This window comes from Arachis hypogaea, chromosome 1 (genome assembly GCF_003086295.3).
Source record: "Arachis hypogaea cultivar Tifrunner chromosome 1, arahy.Tifrunner.gnm2.J5K5, whole genome shotgun sequence".
Lineage (NCBI taxonomy): Eukaryota > Viridiplantae > Streptophyta > Magnoliopsida > Fabales > Fabaceae > Arachis > Arachis hypogaea.
Window position 1 is genome coordinate 110,641,086 of NC_092036.1, and position 21,187 is coordinate 110,662,272.

The window sequence follows — 21,187 nt, forward strand, 5'->3', positions numbered from 1 at the left end:
TGGGAAATGCTTTAGGATTAGGAAAATGGGATATGCTTTATTTTGGGTTATGTTGTCTTTTGTGTCTTCTGTTGGGTATTTTGTGCATGTTGTCTTATTTTGGGTTATGTTTCTGTGAACTTTGCTGGGAAAGTGCAGTGTGACTTGTTAGCTACTTCTTGCTATGTTATGTTTCTATCAACTTTGCCTATGAGCATCTATGTGTTGTACTTGGTTGCTGGATTGGACCAGCCAACCCTTTTGGGATTATCTATGTGCCTGAAACATTTTTTATTATCCATGTTATTATGACATTTACCATATTCACATGAGATTGTCTTTGATTCAAGTTTGTTATATTGTTAGGAAATTAGTCAGTAATGGAAAACATGTATTTACCAAGCAGAAATCAAATTCACATAATTGTCATTTATACATGTTGAGAACCAATTCAACATAACATATTCATACTAGGTATATCATTGTCACCTAATAACTTACCACCAAAACACTTCTCACCAAAACACAGTCAACAAAACCAACCCTAAAAGAATTTACCAACAACAACAACAGCATCATACCCAAACACCCTTTTCATACCAGGTTCAATGGAATTACACACTTAGGCCTAGACATAGAAAAATTCTGCAGCAACAGAAACAGGAACCCAGCCCACCCAACAAACCCTAACAGAGCAACGACCATTAACTTCCACTCTGCCGCTCTCGTCCTTGATTTCAGGGAGGCAACCTTCTTCTTCATCCTTGCAATTTCTAGGTTTCCCACCTCTGTCTCCGGCTCTGCCCAACGAAAGAAGTTGCAGCCTTCATGCACCTACACAAAATCACCGTCTTCAATCTCCACTTCTCAACCCAAATAACTCAACTCAGAAGAAAAGAAAGAAAAACAAACCCCATAATAAACACAGCCCCAAAATCTGCACCCGTAGCTCTCCTTGGTCCCCGAGGTACGCAGCACCGGCCTCTCACCATGGGAACAGAGCAGCAACGCACCATGCGAGGGAGATTTGCTCCGAGACGATATCGAGCTTTTGGCAGCCATGGCGTTCTCCCTCTTCGACGTCGACGACGGTGGTGTCGGCAGCAGTTCCAGAATCAACCAACTTGCCCTTCTTTTTGGGGGTTAACATATGTTTATTGCCTTTATTTTTATATAACCATTCTTCTAACTACCCTAACGATGCAAAGGGCATTTATGTCCAAAAAAAATTTTAAGGACGAAGTTACATACAAATGCAACATTAACAACGATTTTAATGACAAAAAAACAAGAGAGACGAATTCGATTCTGACACTAAACTTAAGAGACCAAAATCGTACTTACCCCATTTTTTTATTAGTATCAATTAGAAGACTTCATCTGAAATTGACTGCTCTTGAATTGAATTTCCACCGTGTCAAACAAATACAAAATAACATAGAACTTCATTTTAAAGAAAAATAGAGACTCTGGTGTTTGCCCATTTGCTTTCCGATCTCGCGCACTCTCGCTCTCACTCAAAATTCTCAATTCATCACCTTCTTCTTCGTTCGCAAATCATAAATTAGGGTTTCAAATGTCGGCATCTTCGGTCTCTATTATGGCCACGAACCCGGAAGCGCGTCAGCGCGCGGTCAAGAAGGTCACCACCGCCATCGAAATGCTCCCCACTGATGTCGCCGTCTCACCCGCCGGGACTGCCGGGGAAGGAAGGCAACCTTCCTCCGTCCGAGAAGGCCACGACCTCAGCCACCAATCGATCCGTACCGGTGCCGTTCTCCGCCGAACTTCAAACGATTTGGTCCCAGCGAAGAAGGCCTCCGCTGGAGGCGGCGATTCCACCGCCGCGCCGCAACGGCGGACCCGGAAGCTCGTCCCGAAGGCTAAGAAGCCGCGGTGGCTGACGGTGCTGAGCGTCATGGGCAAGAATATCGGGCTTCTGATTGTTGTTTGGTGCTTGGTTCAGTTGATTCGAATGTTCATGGCGAAGTCCAGCAACGCTGGCATGGTTTCCGGAGACGGTGCTGGCGTAGCTGGCGGTTACGCCTTGGCAGAATTCGAGGGCAGGATCGCCGACATTGACGATCTGCTGAGGATGGTACAGAAGCGGGTGGATGTTGTGGACAAGAAAATTGAGGAGAAGGGCGCTGCTTTGGAGAAGGAGTTGAAGAAATTGGAGAGATTGGAGAAACTTGAAGCGGCGAGTAAGAAATTGGAAGGGAATTTGGCTACATTGAAGGCAAAAGATTGGATTCAAAAGGGAGAGCTTGATAAGGTTGTTGAGGGTTTGAAGAAAGTGAAGGCAAGTGGGGGTTTGGATATAGATGAAGTGAAGGAATTCGCGAGGAAGATGATTGAGGAAGGGATTGATAAGCATGCTGCTGATGGGATTGGGATGGTGGACTATGCATTGGCGAGTGGTGGCGCCGCCGTCGTGAAGCATTCGGAGCCGTTTGATGTGGGAGGGAGAGGGAACTGGTTCTCGTTGTCTGCTAAGAATGGTGTTCACCCCAATGCCGAAAAGATGTTGAAACCGAGCTTTGGCGAACCGGGGCAGTGCTTTCCATTGAAAGACAGTAGCGGGTTTGTTCAGATCAGGTTGAGGACTGCCATCGTCCCTGAGGCCATCACATTGGAGCATGTTGCAAAGGTGACTTTCTTTGTTCTGATATTTCCTACATGCATTGTGCGATCAGTTAATATGTTGTGTTCTCTTAGGTGTATTCAGTAATGTGGTTTTCGAGGGTTAATGCACTAGTGTTATTATTATTTGCAGCGGGGTTTTGGAGGTTTTTTTCAATCACTCAAAAACCTCATTTTCAGGCTACCCAAATTTGAGGTTTTCATTTTATTTCAATTAAATTTATTATTTTATTCCTAACAAATTGTAAACATATATAGGAAGTACTTCAAACTCTTTCTTTCTATCATTTAGGGTGAAAAAATCTCAAACCCTCCCTTCACTTCCCCTTCCTTCCCCTTCAAAGTCTTTCCTTTTCTTTCCGCACAACTCGCCAACTCTTAGTGTTCCTTGGTTTATTAAAATTTTGGGGCAATTTGGATGTTTGTTTTGGGCATTGATGCATTGTGATTTTTCATATGCATATGGTCGTCCCATATTGATACACATGCCTGCTTTTTTAATTTTAGTCAGTTCATAAATTTGCAGAATGTGCCAGTGGAATTTAGTCTAGGCAAGATAAGTTTTGGCCTTCCTGTCAGTTATAGGCTATGGTAGTTTCTGAATTAAAAGTTGTTGTCTGCAGAATATGGAGTTTTTTCTCCTTGTACTTTTGTATTAGACATGACAATAATGTAAATATTGTCATAATAGCCTTTGAGATGCACACTTGATGTTTCTTAATCTAGTATATGGTTGAAGAAACAATTGAAATGCTATTTAACTCGTGAATATAAGGTTTTTATACTTTTTTATATTCCCTTTGAAAGAGTTCTGCATGTCAAAGGCAAATTGAGATATCTTAGTGCTTCTTTGGATTTTTCAAAGTGCAATGCGTGCGAGGTTGTCTTGTTGATGTAGTTATGTTACATGAATGATATTGAACTACTTACAGTTGTATGAGAGTAAGTATGTGAGACCTTTAGTAATGCAGTGGTTTTCCCTTTATGTAATTGCTTGAAGGTACTTAATTTTGAATAAAAAATTACTTCAAACTTTGTCATCCATCATATTATTTTGCATGTTTGTTGTACTAAAGTAGCTTTAGATGTCTGAGTGTGACTAAATAGTTCATCTTTTCTTTAAAAGTCACTACATGCTTCATAATTATGACAAATTAACATTTTAACTAGAAGTTAAATGTCTGATTTCTTGCTCATTTGGTGTCTATTCATTTCTTCTGTGAGCTGTGAACAGGACATTGTTTTTTGTTCACAGTATGTATGACAAAGATAGTTTTCATTGTAAATTCATTTGATGAAGGTTCGCATTATTTGGTGAGTGTTTGCAAAACCAGTGCAGTTTCCAGTGCTAGATTGGTAGTTCTTTTTTAGGATTTAGGTAAGGAGTGTCCTAAGAACATTGGTTAAGAAAGTAAAAGAAGAAAGTCTTGGTTTTCCCAATGCATTAAATACATAGAAAACTTAAAATATTAACATTTACTTTGTATTTTCTGGAAATACTTTCTTCTTAAAGTATCCTTAACTAGTGCCCAGAGCACTTGTTAACAAGATCCTTTTTTCATAGTCTTACTAGCACGAGGTCTTTATTAATTAATTGGGCTTCGTTGTTTTTTCTAGAAGCGAATGTAATCAATTTTAAGTGGTAGTTTGTCCTCTCTTAGAGTACCCATCATCATTTCTATCAAGCGTTTACCACAGGTTGTACCAATTCATGTCGATATTGGATATAAATAATGAAACTAATTTGAAGGACCAACTATAACATCTCCTAGCTATCACGGAGCAGTAACAATTGAATTAAGTTGTATTTTATCTGAAGAGGATTAATCTGTGCTTCAGGATTTTTTTTTTTTTTTTTTGCAATATAGTCAATAAAACACGCAAAAGAGGGGGAAGAAGCAGATTTAACGATTTTTGAAATGATTATGTACTCTGTTTCGATTTTTACATATATGAATATTTTTGCGAAAATTGTTGTTGCACATATTATGGGAAGGATGCTAGAATCTTGGTAGTTTTGTCATGCATAAAGAAGTCCAAGGAAACTTCTAAGCAGAACTATCAAGGTAGATTTGGATTTTACTGATTTTGATTATAAGCATATAGGATACCCTGCCATACCTTAAGACAAGGGCTTGATTGTTGTGTGAATATACCATGCCTTGCTATTTGAGTCAAACTATTAATATATAGATTTTAGTAGTTCAACTATGGGTTAGGATCTTCTCATGTTTGCTATCAACGTGGCCTGCCTTGTCATTTCAGAGATAGATGCTCATAGATGGAGCACTCTTATAAATTAGAATAGGTTATGGATGCACTATCACTTTATCAGTCTATCATTTTTTCTGGTTAAATCATATCTGGTCAATGAAATCTCCGAGATCTTCCACCTCAATTGATTTCCATCTCAATTAATGTAGTGTTGTTTGTCTGTTGGTATCGTATTTGAGTTGTCCTGATCTTCTACATTTTGCAAGTGGCAGTTACATTTTTTTTAGCCCAATTGGAGAGAATATCTGCTATAGCATTAAAATTGCTGAATTCAGTGTGCAGTATCGAGCATTTACTGTTAGATCGTAATTTATAATTGCTAGGTAGAGCTCTTATTTAAGCATATTACCAACTAACAGCAACAACAAAGCCTTATCCCAATGGGTGAAGTCGGCTGATATTACCTACTAACTGCCATGCTTTTACAATCAACATAGTTGAATTTTTTATCATTTTATTTTATTTTTTATTTAATTTTTTTGCAATGGGCAATTAGTTTATGTGATCTGTTTTTCTGTTGTCTTCATACACAAGTTTTTGCTACAATATTTATATTTCATTAATTTTTCCACATCCTTTTAATGCCATTAATTTTTGGTACTAATATTTTTCGTTTCAACAGAGCGTTGCATATGACAGATCAAGTGCTCCAAAAGACTGCAGGATCTCCGGTTGGCTACAGGGGCGTAATATGGATTCCGTTATTCATCCAGAGAGGATGTTTCTCCTATCAGAATTCACATATGACCTTGACAAGAGCCACGCTCAAACTTTCAAGTTGCTGGACTCGGCAAGTTCTGTTGTTGTCGACACAGTACGGCTCGATTTTACCTCAAACCATGGAAGCCCTTCACACACTTGTATATATCGCTTGAGGGTTCATGGTCACGAGCCCGAAATAGTTTCAATGATGGCTACACAATCATTATAATGCATATCTTATTTGCTTGGAATTTGATCAAATGCCCGTGTAATTTTGTTAATGTTCAAGTATTATTTGTTCAGATAGAGATTAGGAAGGACTCTGTTATTGCACTAATGGTCCTTACAGTGTTTCTGCTTCAGATTGATTTTGTATGTAGTGTAAGATCCCTGAGTTAGGTAGATGGTTGATTGAGTATCGCGAACTTTCGTTAATGTGTCTTATTTAACCTTTCGTTCAACGATGAGCCAAATTAGCCATCAAAGTTAAGCCACTTCTTTACTAATGTGGATGTGTTTCTATACATTTTGTACATTCAAGATTCAACATGTCTGTAGATAAATCCTGTTTTCTTTCCCCTGGTTGGTAAACTAAACCCATTGTTTTAAGTGAGGACACCATTATTGACAGGAGTGTTAGCTACCTGCTTTATACATGGTTTTATAAGAAAAAGGGTTAACCACTAAAAACGTTCTCAAAATAATGCTCCTAAAATCTCCTAAAATATTGTCATCGACAAAAATAACTTCCATTTTTTGTATTGGTAAAAATACCTTTTAATAATTTAAAAGAAGGTTTTGAAAGTTCAGGATGAGAGTGGTGTTGGGGATCTAAAAGATTTGGGGATCACCATCATGAATCATTTTGAAATCGGGGTTTGTCTTAATTAAAATTTGAAAAATTAGTGTTTTAAATTAGAATAGAGTGTGTGGGCCATGTCATCCTTTCCGATGGTCACATATGCCTTCTCTATTTGCCTCATCAAGCATTCACGTTAATAGAAAATGTTTCTCTTGACAGATGAGTACTTCATCCACGTTTTCAAATTATTGAAGGATATTTTTATTGATATAAAAAATGAAAGCCAGAATATTTCGAGAACATTTTAGTACCCTAATAAAATATCAATCATTCATTTAAACAAAATTATACACAAACAAAAATGGTTCGCAATTCATATATTTTAATTATTTTTAGTTACTTTAGAAACAGACTTTCACCGATAATATAAATTACATTTGTAATAGCTATGTAGTGAGAATAAATAAATGCAAGTTATTTGTAAAATTTATCAAAAAATTCTTGACATAATTTATACTTATATACTAAATCACAAGAAAGCAATAATCATTTGCATTTCTTAAATTTACGAAGGTGGTCTTGTGATATGTGACATTATAAACATTTCAACAATAGAAAACATCAAGAAATCAATGCTATTTAGAGGGAGACAAGATATCAGGGGGAAATGAAGAACTGAATTCATCAAAGACTAAACTATTCCCCAATTTTGGTTCAATATATTCTGGTCACTGTGCTTTTCCCACAATGTTATGGGTCCATTTATCCATCTATAAGAAGCAAAGATTTAAAGAGGCAGCTCTATATCCCTAAATCTACAATTTAAGCATCATGTTTTGTATGCTAAATTTAACCAACCACATGATCCTCACACAAAGTGCAGAATCTAGAATCTATTGAGTGTTTCCTCAGTTGTCTCCTGTACCAGTAACGAATTAACGATGGCTTATAGAAACAACAATTCTACTTGGCTTATCCTTTGTAGAATGGATTCTATAGCAACAAGCAATACCATCAGTGCTTAAATATAGTAACCTTAATCCAAATTACAAACCTATCTTGCGGAACTTAACATCATTCATCATACAAGTAAACTTTTTACAACCCAGAATCGCCCTTCCATGGGAAATGTAAATGGCAGCATCAAGATCAATGCTATATCACAAAACATTCCAAAATGTCGTCTGGAGCTATGTAGTTCAAAGCGGAGTCATCTCCCGGTCGACATAAAGGTGCAGCATTAGCCATCTATTGTTTTACATTTAGACAAGGGGAGATGAGTAAACGACTTCATGCGATTCTCAGATCTGAGATCACAAAACTAGTGGTGCATCCCTCCTGTGCCCACAGAATCAAGTTCCTTTAGTGGCACCAGGATTCCGACCAAACTGGATTATCATTGGCTTGCCTTTAAATACATATCCATTCACTAGATTCTGAAACCAAAGGTATGTGATATAAACCATTTAATAAGATAGCCCCATCTCATGGTTTAGCAAATTCTGGAAGAACTATATGACAAATGAATAAAAAATATCGTAATGGAAAATCAGAAAACGAAATCATCTTGAACATATCAGAAATTAAAACACAGGAAAGCGAGTCTGCTGTGAGAAATATACCAGTCCCTGATGAGCCAGCTCAATTGATGGGAATGTTAAAAATGCTTGACCTCTCATCCTTCCTTCCTGAAACTCAGAACTAGTCATTAATTTTAGTCATGCTTATGCTACCAGCGAATATTTGTTTTGGAAGTCTCCTCGTATGGCATCAACAACAAATTGAAATTCATATGCGGTTTTAAAAGCCAATCAAGGTCTTACCTGCATCAGTTTTACATGAAGGCAAGACTTGGCAGTCTCAATACTTCCAAACAAGCACCCTGCCATAGCAAAAGACATATGCAGAACTCAATTGACATCCGACGATAATTATGTTATGATGAACTCATTATGTCACATATTTGGTAAAGTTATTATTCATTTTAGGCTACTAAGATGCTCATTAGGGTAATTATTATTTTTTTTAGAAGTGTATGTACTAGTCTAAGCACAAATCATGTACCGATAAAACCAAACCTGAAACAGCTAAAAATGTAGCAGCTTACCGAATATTAAAAAAAAATCTTCACCAACCACATCTTTTGCCAAATTCTTAATATACAACACAGGAGCTGGATTTCCAGTGGTATAGTTCTGCACCATCCATCAATTCAAAAACACAAATCCATTACACATGCAATTTTGCACTACAATGTTTTCATAACATCCAAGTACGTGACCACTAGAAAATCATGCACATCTCAAAAGAAATTTTTGTTGAGAGAAAAGCAATAAAGAAATGTCAGACCATATAACAGATTAGATGCATTGAACAATTAGCAGTTGTCAAGTTCCTTTAGATTAACCACAAACTGATGAAACAAGTGGGCGAACAAAGAATTTTGTCACTTGAAACAAATTTGAGATTGTATACAGGAAAACTTATAAAGGTAGCTTCAATAAGATCAAGACGGGGATATTTTAAGCTACTCACAATTATTTATTTCAAAACTTGATCTCTCAAAGTAGTTACCAATTCCCATAATAGAGGCAAGACAGTTTGCAAATGCTAATGGAAAACTGGAAAACATAATCAGTTAATATGATAATCTGATAAGATATGCAAGTCTGTCTACAAATAGCCTTCTACTAGAAACAATTTATCACAAAAAAATTGCTAGACATTACTCAATGGAGGCAAATATAATGACAATAGATACAAGATACAGCAACATGATACGCATGAAATTCCTTGAGAAAATTAATGTAATATAAAAACAATAGAATTTTAAGTGAAATATATTTTGTTTATTTGATCAAACTTGCCAGAACAGTGTAGGTACCACTACATTCATTGAACATATGTTAAATCATTATATTTATGGCATTGATGAGAATTGTTTTCAACCCAGCAGGCAGATACTATATTTGGAATGCAGCACTTTGACACCTAGAAGGATGAGACTTGGCAATAAAATGTGTAGATATTTAGCTACATTCAAAGTACAAACCTTAAACATTGGAAGAGATAATATTTCTTCAGGAGGCAATTTTCCACTCTCTAATTCTTCTGGAGTCAAGAATTTATGTGGATCTGGACTATCTTTTTCTGGCTCCTGTAAATCTTGGCTTCTGTCATCATTTTTACGCTCATCCTTAATTTCTTTGGGAGCAATATTGATCTGCAAAATCATCAAGAAATGCAACAACTGTAAGCTACAATAATATGCTACAAGAACCAATCAGATGGAAAGTAAACAAATACCTGCAAAACAGGGTTCTTCTTCTTGATTAATGGTATTTCTTTTGGGACTAAGGTGGCTGGTTTTACTCCAACATCCTCATGAGCTACATCTTTATCAATGGCAGGGCCAATAATTGTCTCACGCCTGGCACGCTTCTTAGGCTTTTCTGTTGTTGGCTCTACCTCCTAAAATTCTTTTTTTTTACTTTCCTATGGTAACTTAAGAATAATGAATGAAAAAAAACACACACACACACACACACACTCACACTCTTGTTGGTATTAAAAAAGATGTGCATGAAATAAATGCTTTACACGAATTTGAAGCATTTAAGCATTTTCCATTGCATATATACATCGCAGTGGATTAGATGCTAAGGAAGCAATGGTGATGATACCTCTTCTGAAGATTCCATCTCTGATTCACCACTTGACAGATCTGCAGACTGAGGCTTCAAAGGTACCGGAGGAGGGGGAGGTGGTGGTGTTGGCACGGCTGGAGGTAATGGCGGTGTTGGCAATGCCATACGAAATGGAGCTGGAATGTTCATTTTGTTCATTAAGTGTAGAACCTATATTAGATAGGTAGAAAAATTGTGATCACTATTTGCTACTCAGCAGAAAAATAAAATAAAATGAAAAAAAGAATTCCATGGGTGCTGGAGAAAGAAACCAAATGAATTTTTGCATCCTCAGTTAATACTGGAACAACCTGAGTGTAAAATCGGGGAACAGCAATCAGAGCATTAACAATGTTGGTCAATATATTTCCATCCGGCGGAGGATAAGCATACCTGTTAAACCAATTTGATTTGAGTATACCAAAACCAAACCAAATTTTTATACACCACACTGCAAAGATGGTTCGAAAACCATGCATCATACTTTCTACAACTAAAAAGTAGGATACATGACAACATACTATAAGTACACATAACTATCATTCATAGTTATTCATGTATTCAGCAGCAAAGCACTAAAATAGTAAAATATAGATTAAAATAACAGTTGTCAAAGTTAGTTATCAGTGGTTATCATTTGATGTTTCCATAGTAAATTGAACATTAGGGCAATAAATGGGTACAATGTATCACCAGATAATAATCTATATCTTTTTTCATAATGTGAAATAGAAGAACAAATATACAAATTGTAAGAAGTAGCAGGTTGCAGTGGCATTCTGCTTTGCCTAATATGTTATTCTTGAATTGCATGCAATAAGTAAACACCAAACACAACTTGATGTTAAGGGAGACTTGAAAAAGATGAAAAGCAAGAGGGAGAGCGATTAAATGAACATACAAAATATAGACTTGATTGAAGAAATTCTCATTGAAAAATTTCATGATTCTATACTCTCACAGCCTCAACAACATATAAGTAGAATCAGACTTTTAATCTACTATGATTTTTTTAGTGTCTTTTCATTAAACTGTTTTTTATTTAATCTTCTTGACCTATCTGCCATATTTAAGTGCCAAGGGGAATCTTAAAGCAATAAAAAGCAACAAATACAAAAGACTGCAATGTCAGAAGTGTACTCAAGGTGAGGTGGAAATGGATAGTCAACACCAAGTCTTTCAGCAATTGGCTCAGCAACAGGGAAACATCCTGATTTTGTATCTCCATCAATAGCTTTGGTTACAGTTGTATCTTTAACCACAGACGCTTTAGAGTCCTTTCCCAGCTGAGCTACACTGCCTTTTTCGCCACTTTCCATTGGATTATTAGCTCTCTCTGCTGACAATACTTTACCAAGAAGCCTCAACCTAACCAACCCCATGAAAGTGAAGTCACAATCATACAAAGAATACAGTTTCTAATAAACTTTACAACGTTATATTTATATTAACCAATTCAGGGCAAATATTTTACTCATAAAGTTGAAAATCAGGAATCAATTGAAAAAGGATATCAGGATAATGAATATGAAGTAGAAATATAGAATTAAGAAACAACAACAAAGCCTTGTCCCACTAGGTAGGTGGGGTCGGCTACATGGGTCCACAATGCCTTTGCGCCCTATCATTTATAGTGTTTGAAATAAGCTCATTTGGGCTTAAATTTCTCCTGATCACCTCATTTAGAGTATTGTTAGGTGTCTCTCTGCCCAGAACCATTGATCTATCCTCCTAACCGAAGGTTCTGCTAGTCTTCTCTCCACATGTTTATACCACCTAAGACAATATTCCACCATCTTTTCAATAATAGGTGACACCCTGACTTTCTCTCGTGTTTTCGTTCCTTATTCTGTCCATTCGAGTATCTATCAAAGCACTCTCATCTTTGGCACACTAAGCTTATTTTCATAGCTGGTTTATGATTTACATCAACCTCTATTTTTATATTGTTTTGAATAATACAAATAAGAAATATAGAATTAAGAAAATGCAAAACAAAATTAATATACACTAAGGCCATCTCTTCTAATATGCAATTGATTCATTTAAAAAATTGAACCAAAAGAAAGGTAACAAATGGTTCAAAGAAATTAAAATACCCATGTAGTTGACGTTGTGCTTGAGATGCCAAGATTTCATTTTTGAAATCTACGAAAGCACAATTCCTCAACCTGAATTATACAAAACAATTATGATTAACATTCATGAACCAAAATAAATTGGAACAAATATTATCAATTGATTAAATAACAGTGAGATTTTTTTGTGAGGCACCACAAACAACAACAAAGCCTTTTTCCACAAGATGGATTAGCTATAGATCTAATGATGTTGCTGTAAAAAAGTTTCACAAAGACATGAAACACCACCATCAACAAAATGGCATGGTTCAAGTAATTAAGTATCAGTGAACTATAAGCCGCTGTGCAATGGAATTAATAAAAGCTGCTAAAAAGCTGAGGCTAATATACAACATAGTAGCATAAAAAACAAATTGTTCTAGGAAGATCTCTCACAGCCACAATCTAAATTCGAAAATCGGGAGATTTGTCAGTCTCCCAAAAATTCTTTCTTTAATAAAAATGAAAAATTATATTAAGTTCACGTTGTAGCCTACTGCCTACAGTTTATTTATTTTCTAGTTTAAAACCTTTAAATTCAGTTACTTTGTTTTTGTTCATTATGCCAAAAAGCATTTCTACTCATCACCTTATTTCATAGGCCATGAATAACCAAATTCATCATCCAAAATAATTCACTAATTCTTTCCTTAAAAATATATACACAACAAATGGCCCACTAAATGGCTAATGCCTGACAAGACGAAAAAACACCATGGAACTTAGAAAAGCACCAACTCCACTAATTCGTTCCTTTCCTTCTTGTTCACCCTACCATTTCATGAAGGATAAAATAACATTTATGTTTTCTCATTCAATTAAGATCTCCAATGGACATGGAAATAACCCAAAACCAAAACCATCCTAATTTACAACATGTATGCTCGAAAACCATGAAACAACAATCAAATAAATGTAAAGCATTTCATCAAACACCTAACATGCAACACCATATCCTCATAACCTATCACTATGTTCTTCCATGTCTTACAAAGAATAGACTGGTGGCAAAACAAAGGGTCAAAACTCGCCAAGGCAAATCAATGGAACCTAATGATGGCACAAATCCTTGCATTACAAACTTATTGCCAAAGAGTGATATTAGTGAATTCTAAAATGGAGAAGCTTTAAATAAATATATAAAAGTAGTGGCAGTTAAATTACCTTCCAGTAGAGCAAGGACGAAGAGAGGAAGCACCGTAATGAGATAAGAGGCGAGAAAGGGTGTCATGAGGTATAGCTTCGGGAAGGTGCTTAATCAAAAGGGTCACTGGTGAATCCATAGCTGGAGGCTTTGAATCTGCAGAGTGATACATGTGGCTACCCAAGAAATGTTTAAGTGGGGATTACCAGCTTCAAATGGAGAATGGAGGCGGCGCAGGAGTTGAACGGACTCAGCGGAGTAGTGATCGAGAGAGAACGGAGCAGCGACGCCGGCGGCACCAGCTCTGGCTTAGAGAGCAGAGAAGGGGTCAAGGAGAAGGGGAGAAGAGAAACGTAGCAGCATTGCATTAATGATCCTCCAATTTCTTTTTTTATTTTTCAATTATTTGATATAGCGTGATTTTTTATGGATTTTTTAATTTAAATTAAATAAAATATAATATTTATTAAAAAATGTAATATGCAAGGTTTGATTTATTGGTCCAACCGGTTTAATCAGTGGTTCAACCGAAAAAATTGTTTTAGAATAAAATAATAAATAAATATCCTAAAATATAATTATATTCTAATATAAATCTTAAAATATCTTCGAAATTTAAAACACTACATAAAATATCATCAACATAATCCATATGATCTTATAAAAATACAAATTCAAAAATTAAATAGTAAAAGAACATATCTAAATATTAAATCCCAATATCATGATTTATCAATCATTAAAATTCGCAAGAACTTGTTGCAAATTTGCTTCGGTGGATTAAGATTAGGATTAGCAGCATCATTCGAAATTAATAAAACTTTTATTAATCTCTATTTGATTAATACTATTATCCATAACAGAAATTAATAAAAGTTTTATTAATTAAAACAAAATTAAAGACCAGCCACAGCACAATGAAAAATCAAAAAATTATCATGACCATATCTAAATTCTGCCACCAACATTTAGCAACAAACAAAGCCAGCAAAACCAGCAATAATTAGGAGCCAGCAACTACAAAACAAAGCAAAATCAACTACAAATCAAAACAAAACCAGCAACTACAAAACAAAGAAGTATCCATAACCAGATACGAAATTAAAGACTAGCCACAGCACATTGAAAAATCAAAAAATTATCAACATGACTGTTCATACCCTGGGTCGGGCCGACCGACCCGGGATGTTTAGCGACAAGGCGACCGACCTCTTCAGGTCAGACTATCCGACCTCTTCTCAAAAGAGCTCGGCTAAATCGACAGGAAAGCCCAATAAAGGGCCCAAATAGAGGAACACGATCCAAATCCAGAGGCAATCCCAGCCTACAGAGATAAAGGCGGTTCCGTTGAAGATAAGCTGACCTCACCTAAAGATAAGATAAGATAAGATAATTAACTTATCTTATCTAGAAATGTCACTTCTCACCATTATAAATACACTGGAGCACCCAGGTATAACTCATACTCTGATTTTACTCAATACCTGCTTAATACCCTTGCTAACTTAAGTATCGAAGTCCCTTGCAGGTACCCCCCACCCTCCGGGGACAAAGGAATCAGCACCACCAACAAGTCCAACAAGTCGGACACAACAGCTCCGGCCGTCTCCCACCAGCCGGACACGTTAGCACCAACCAGTACAGAAGATTGAGTTATCAAAATTCTTTTGTTGATTGGTAACTGAAAATTGCTAGTTGGCTTAGACTTCACTAAATCTAGTCTTTGATTAAAACTTGTGAACTTAAGTTGATTTTGCTCACTTGACTTTCCTTCATTATTAGAGGTTAACTAAGTGAAAGCAAAAAGCAATTACCACCATAATTGACGATGATAATAAGGATAGGACTTCTAATTATCAATCCTTTTTAGGATTTTTCTTAGTTGTTATTTTATTTCCTTGTTATTTACATTACTTGTCTCTTATCACTAAAATCCCAAAAATACTTTTTCATAACCAATAATAAATACACTTCCCTGCAATTCCTTGAGAGACGACCCGAGGTGTAAATACTTCGGTTAATTTTATTGGGTTTCTTAAGTGAGAAACAATTTAAACATTGATTGAGGTTTAATTTTCAGTTTAGAACTATACTTGCAACGCGATTATTTTTATGAAAATCTTTACCGACGATTTTTCCCACATCAGAGACCTCCTCTAGCAAATCCTCCCAAGATCATGTGAATATGCCTCTCCGGGGTTTGTGGTGGATCTCTTCGATCTTCCTCATCTCACTTTCTCTTGCCATGATGGTCCGACCTTTTCATGAGATATCTGTCAAGCTGACCTTCTCTGGCCAGCTTTTCTATCACATTCTTCAGGTCGTAACATTCATTTGTTGAGTGACCATATAGCTTATGGTACTCACAGTACTCGCCACGACTTCCCCCTTTTTTGTTTTTGATGGGTCTAGGAGGAGGTAGCGTTTCAGTATAACAAATTTTCCTATAAACATTAACTAGGGAACTCGTAGAGGAGTATAGGAGTGACATCTCCTAGGCCTTTCAGGGCCGACTTTCTCTTTTTCCTTTGGCTCCCTCTATTTCTCTTTTGATGAGTGAGAGTGCCCAGGTTGCCAAGTTGGCTCTCGCAGCCTGGCATTTTCTTTCATATTGATGTATTTCTTAGCTCTTTCCTGTACATCACTTAGGAAAGTCGAGTGCCTTTTTGAGATGGACTGGGAGAAGAGGCCTTCCTGAAGTCCATTCACCAGGCCCATAATCACTGCCTCTGTGGACAGGTCTTGAATTTCCAAACACGCTTTGTTGAACCTCTCCATGTAGTCCCTCAGAGGTTCTCCGATCTCCTGTTTTACACCCAGGAGACTCGGCGCATGCTTTACTTTGTCCCTCTTGATTGAAAATCGCATGAGAAACTTGTACGAGAGGTCGTCAAAGCTGGTGACCGACCTTGGGGGGAGGCTATCAAACCATTTCATCGCTGCTTTTCTCAAGGTTGTCGAAAAGGCCTTGCAGCGAGTAGCATCAGAAGCGTCGACTAGGTACATCCGACTTTTAAAGTTGCTAAGATGATGCTTTGGGTCAGTAGTCCCGTCGTATAGGTTCATATTGAGACTTTTGAAGTTCCTTGGAACTTTTGCCTCATTATGTCCTCATTGAACGGGTCTTCTCATTCCAAGGGAGAGTCTTCTAGGTCACTGCGAGAGTTTCGACCTCGAAGAGCATATTCCAATCTCGAGAGCTTTTCTTCAAGCTCTTTTCGTCACTCGACTTCCCTTTTTAGGTTTCTCTTTGCCTCCCACTGTCGTTCCAATTCTTGTTCTAGTTATTCCAGCCGCTCTTGGTGGCCGTGGAACAATCCCATGAGCTCGGGTGCATGAGGTTGTCCCTCTTTTCCTGATTCGTGCCCCTCAGAGGAGTTTTCCTTTGGGTCCTTTACCCATGAGGTGCCTTCTTTGTGCTGGTTAGTCACCCCTTGGTGAGTGATTATGGCTCTGTCTTTGTTACCGGCGTCTTGATTCTCTTGCTCAAAATCGAACGTTGTGTTTCCATCTTCATGTAGGCCATCCACCATTGTGGGTCAAACTCCAGCTCTGGCAACGGCGCCAATATTACGATGGGTAACCGGAGATTAATGAACTGAGCTTGTAAGATTGGCCCAAACGTCTGGATAAGGTGGACTCCGACTTGGTTTGCGTCTGGGAGTCGCCGTCCGACTTGTGCATATAAAGGAATGGGGAGTGATACCTGTAAAGACACTCCGATGCCTAAGTTAGCAAGGGGTTAAGCATGCTTGGAGAGTATTGAAATTTAGAGATATCTGAGGAGTGTTAGTGTATTTATAGTGGTCTAATAACTACCGTTGGAGTAGTTCCACCTTTTAAGGTGGATAACCGTCCCTTTATCTTAGGGTAGTTGAGATATGGCTCCAAGAAGTGGGTTGAGAGATTTTAAGGACAATTACTTATTTGAATAAGTGTTATCTGCCAGCTATCCTTCGAGTCCGACTTTTTTGGGAAGGGGTCCACGTTGAATTTGACCTCTTCTGAGGAGGTCGGTAAGTGGTCGAAGGCCAATCTTTAGATTGAGCCTTTTTATGTATTTGCACCTGGGCCACAGTAATTGGGCCGGAGTATAAACAAGTATAATGGAACTGTAGTAGCACCCCGTGTACCAATAAATAATGACATACTGACTGTAGAAAGTATAACATTATTGAAATTATTGTTGGTATTGTATCTATAAAAAGATTTTTATTAAAATATTATTTATTGTATTTTTTTCTTTATAAAGTCAGGTATTATTTTATCGGAACGAAAAAATAAATCAAATATTATGTATTTTTAGAATAAAATAATTGCACACATAAGTTAAATATATTTTTTTAAAAAAATAACTAAGACATTGTTAAAATTTATTTGAACAACTTAAAAAGAATAATTGACAAAAATAATATTATTTTAATATTAACTAAATTTATTGGCATAATAGTTCATGATATTTTATAATAAAATTAGATAAATTAATTCAAATAATATAAGAAGATAAATTAATTTTTTATCTTTTCAAATTTTAGGTAATTTAATTATTTTATCATACTATTTTTAGAAAAAGTATGAAATTTGTCACATTTTAAAAGGTATTAAATATTTATCTCAAAATATTTGTGCTCAATCTGAATATCAATATTCACTTCTAGGAGTAAGGTATAATAGAATTGTAGTAGCATCCCACGTGACAATGAGCAATGACATACTGACGTGGGCAGTACCGCAGTACAATATTAGAAGCATATAATAAAAGCAAAAGAATTAACTTTCATGTTGAGGATGAGTCTGAACAAAAAATTATAAGGCCAATTCGGAATAAAGTAGAGTGGACTAACATTTTGATTCTATTTTAATTGGTGGAGTGGATTAGAGCGGATCGTTTTACCACTTTTATCATAAAATAATAAAAAAATAGAATTTATAATTAATTTTTTATATTTTTTATTTCACTTAAGTTTTAAAAGAGAAGAACCAAAAAAATTGTGCCTTAATTAGAATTTAGATAATATTTTATTATAGTGTTTGTCTAAACAATAATTCAACTTCACTTATTGGCTTTTATTATTTTTATTATTGATATATAATCTCATCATAACTAATGAGTATGAAACTAAGGTTTCACATAGGATTGATAATATATAGGTGTTTATTTCAGTATGATGATGATAAATTTATATATATTAATATATAAAAAATATGAACAAATAACAATAAGATACGTGAAATTTTACATCAACATTATTTTTTTTAAAAAAATATATATCATATCACTAATTTTACTAAAATGTCTTTATAATTTAATAAAAATAAAAAATAATTTTTATTTAACTTTTACAAAAAGATTTAAATACTCTTTTTTTTTATATGTTAAACAAAAATTACTCTTTTAGATTAATTATATTATTTAATTTTACCGTTTCAAAATTTAAATAATCTAAAAAATAAAAACACAATTAATAAAATTATGTATCTCTCCATAAACACTAAGCAATCATTCATTAAAAAAATTAAACAAATATAAAAATACTAAAAAAAACACTTTATTCTTTGTTTTGCTCACTTTATCACCCAATCTTCATACCTCCTCTGTGTTTATATCTCCTTCTCTTCTCTTCAATCTATCTCTTCTCTCCAAAGACAAAGAAGCTTTCTTTATGGCGCCCTGCCAAGATCATCACAGCTTTCGCGAGCGCCTCACTCAGCCGAGGAGAATGTCATCGCGTTAGAGAGCGTCGCCGTGTTGTGTGTTCCGGAGAGTGTTGCTGTGTTGTGCATAAGTGCATTCTAGAGAGCGTCGCTGTCTTCCTGATTTCATAGAGCGTCGCCGTCTTTCTCGTTCTTCATAAACGTCGTCAGCTTCTCCCTTTCGGTAATTTCCTCCCTTTGATTTCTGTGATTTTAATTATGAGCAATGTTAGGGGCCAGCAACTTTTGTGATTGGTAGCCAGCAAATAGCCATCAATAATGATTTAATGGTGTGAGATTTCATCCAATGACTCACATTTCTCTACTGGTTACATGCTGGCCAAAATTAAACAAAATTGCTGGCCCTCTAGACTTTTCCTTTAATTATTATAGCATTAGTGTGATTTTTGTAATTAGTGTAATTTGGTGGCCAGCCTTTTAGTTTTATTTTGGGAAAATGATATGATTTATGTTTCTCATTCTAATTGAATTCTTATCTTATCAATAAAAAGGAAAGAATTCTCCGTTTGGAAACAATTAAACCAATAGCTACTCTTTTGCATTCAGAACTATTTTTTTATTTAATTGTTTCCCAAATTAAAATGCTTTTACTAAGAATTTTCAAATTGTAATATCCCCATTTTTTTCTTTTGAAGCCATCATTAGAGTACCTTCTATATCTTCCAATTTTCTAACTGAATCAATTTTTTCTTGAAGGGGGATATGTTCCTTCTATTTTGGTTTCTGAAAAAATTGAAAAGATTTTCATCGACAAGCATATGACTTCTAACGTCCTATCAATTTGGAATAGGTATGCCTCCAAGGCTGCCAGTTACGTTGTTTCTCTGTTGTTAGGACTCTCAAAGGGTAGTTTGTTGGCAATAGTTACCTTACTAATTCACTTCTAATGTAGTGTTTTGAAGTATTATTTTTTTTTTCTTGTTTCATTTAGCATGTGCAATGCATGAATAGACTCATTTAATGCACTTGGTTCTTCTTTGGTGTTTATGTTGAATCTAAGTTGTTCAGGACTTAGTGTAAAGAACATATTCATTCCTTTCAGCTTTTCGATCGTGATAGAAAAATGATACTAGATATGAATTTTTTGCAACATAATGTGCTTTTGGCTTCAGCATTTGAAATTGTCTTTACAAGCTTTTTTTTTTGGATTTTTGGGTTGAATATACAATTTTAAATTTTGAGTTTGAGCAGGATTACTAACTAATAAGCCTGAGTAAAAGTGTTTCTTAAGATATGGTGGCATGATTTGGATGACAACAAATTATAGCTTAGACTTAATTTTCATATCAAATCTAAAATCTTTGTCTAGGCCTTTAGCTTCAGCTTGATATTTAACCACACCTTCTTATCCAATTGTATTATATATGGCCTTGTTTATTTCATCATAAAAACCAACGAAAAATATTCTTAACCACTTAATATTAGTTTTGTATTGACATGATGAAGTGCATTTGTTGATGAACTTCAAAGGCTAAATGTTATTTTTGGGATGAGTATTTATGTCACACACACTGGCAATGATTTGGAGTTATATTACTTGCAAGCATTTGCTTATGTTTATTTCTTCTTTTCAGTCTTTATCTCCATCAAGAGGCGTCATTTTGAGCAAGTACAAGTGACTGTTCTGATTATTCATCATTTTTAATGTGTTGAAGGCTGTGACTTTAGATTCAGATGACGCAGATAATGCAGAACCTTAGGGTGTATTTCACAAAACTGTTGGGATTACAAATTCTATTTAAGAAGTTGGTCTGTTAATTTAAAAGATTTGTCCCTCTTATTTGATAAAAAAGTTTTAGCTGTTGATACAAATATTTGCGAGCAGTTTATTATTATTATTATTATTATTATTATTATTATTATTATTATTATTATTATTATTATTATTATTGTCCAAAGAAAAATGCACATGAAATTTTGTAAGAATACATCCATAAAAAAAGTTCCAGACTCTAATAATGAACACATCCTGATATCCATTTTAAACTTCAGGTGTTCTTAAGTTGGTGGAATCGATTCTAAGACCCCCACAGAATGGATCTCTTTCTCTCCTTGACATGAGTCATGCGGTCTATTGATTAGAAAGTTTAAGTTAACAATATCGTTTATTAGGAAATTTTTA

General features: G+C 35.5%; 3 protein-coding genes across 4 annotated transcripts; 1 reads left to right on the forward strand and 2 right to left on the reverse strand.

The window, feature by feature from the left end:
* Nucleotides 1-1,361: 1,361 nt before the first annotated feature.
* Nucleotides 1,362-6,104, forward strand: LOC112709943 (SUN domain-containing protein 1). Its single transcript, XM_025761953.3, has 2 exons — nucleotides 1,362-2,629; nucleotides 5,519-6,104. Exons 1-2 carry the CDS (start codon nucleotides 1,556-1,558, stop codon nucleotides 5,825-5,827), a joined length of 1,383 nt encoding a protein of 460 aa, XP_025617738.1. The 5' UTR covers nucleotides 1,362-1,555; the 3' UTR covers nucleotides 5,828-6,104.
* A 958-nt stretch (nucleotides 6,105-7,062) lies between these two features.
* LOC112709951 (U11/U12 small nuclear ribonucleoprotein 65 kDa protein) lies at nucleotides 7,063-13,736 on the reverse strand. Of its 2 annotated transcripts, none has more exons than XR_003156586.2 (11): nucleotides 13,371-13,736; nucleotides 12,186-12,257; nucleotides 11,227-11,454; nucleotides 10,398-10,479; nucleotides 10,084-10,257; nucleotides 9,707-9,871; nucleotides 9,453-9,623; nucleotides 8,508-8,595; nucleotides 8,224-8,282; nucleotides 8,023-8,101; nucleotides 7,063-7,836 (listed from the first exon to the last, which is right to left on the reverse strand). XR_003156586.2 is itself a non-coding variant. In XM_025761965.2 (11 exons), the coding sequence occupies exons 1-11, from the start codon at nucleotides 13,520-13,522 to the stop codon at nucleotides 7,753-7,755; spliced, it is 1,341 nt and encodes a 446-aa protein (XP_025617750.1). In that variant the 5' UTR covers nucleotides 13,523-13,736; the 3' UTR covers nucleotides 7,063-7,752. The 2 variants fall into 2 exon arrangements, 1 of the variants encoding a protein (XP_025617750.1); XM_025761965.2 differs by having other exon boundaries at nucleotides 8,023-8,088.
* A 2,152-nt stretch (nucleotides 13,737-15,888) lies between these two features.
* On the reverse strand, nucleotides 15,889-16,416 carry LOC140183853 (uncharacterized). The gene has a single exon (XM_072233425.1). The coding sequence runs from the start codon at nucleotides 16,414-16,416 to the stop codon at nucleotides 15,889-15,891; it is 528 nt and encodes a 175-aa protein (XP_072089526.1).
* Between the last annotated feature and the right edge of the window lie 4,771 nt (nucleotides 16,417-21,187).

Excerpts from the sequence above, each read along its gene's own strand:
- LOC112709943 (XM_025761953.3), top strand. The coding sequence starts at position 1,556 with ATGTCGGCATCTTCGGTCTCTATTATGGCCACGAACCCGGAAGCGCGT. Across the intron at positions 2,630-5,518 it reads CATTGGAGCATGTTGCAAAG|AGCGTTGCATATGACAGATC; the intron begins GTGACTTTCTTT and ends TCGTTTCAACAG.
- LOC112709951 (XM_025761965.2), bottom strand. The coding sequence starts at position 13,522 with ATGTATCACTCTGCAGATTCAAAGCCTCCAGCTATGGATTCACCAGTG. Across the intron at positions 11,455-12,185 it reads GCACAACGTCAACTACATGG|GTTGAGGCTTCTTGGTAAAG; the intron begins GTATTTTAATTT and ends GGGGTTGGTTAG. Across the intron at positions 7,837-8,022 it reads AGCTGGCTCATCAGGGACTG|AATCTAGTGAATGGATATGT; the intron begins GTATATTTCTCA and ends CTTTGGTTTCAG.
- LOC140183853 (XM_072233425.1), bottom strand. The coding sequence starts at position 16,416 with ATGAACCTATACGACGGGACTACTGACCCAAAGCATCATCTTAGCAAC.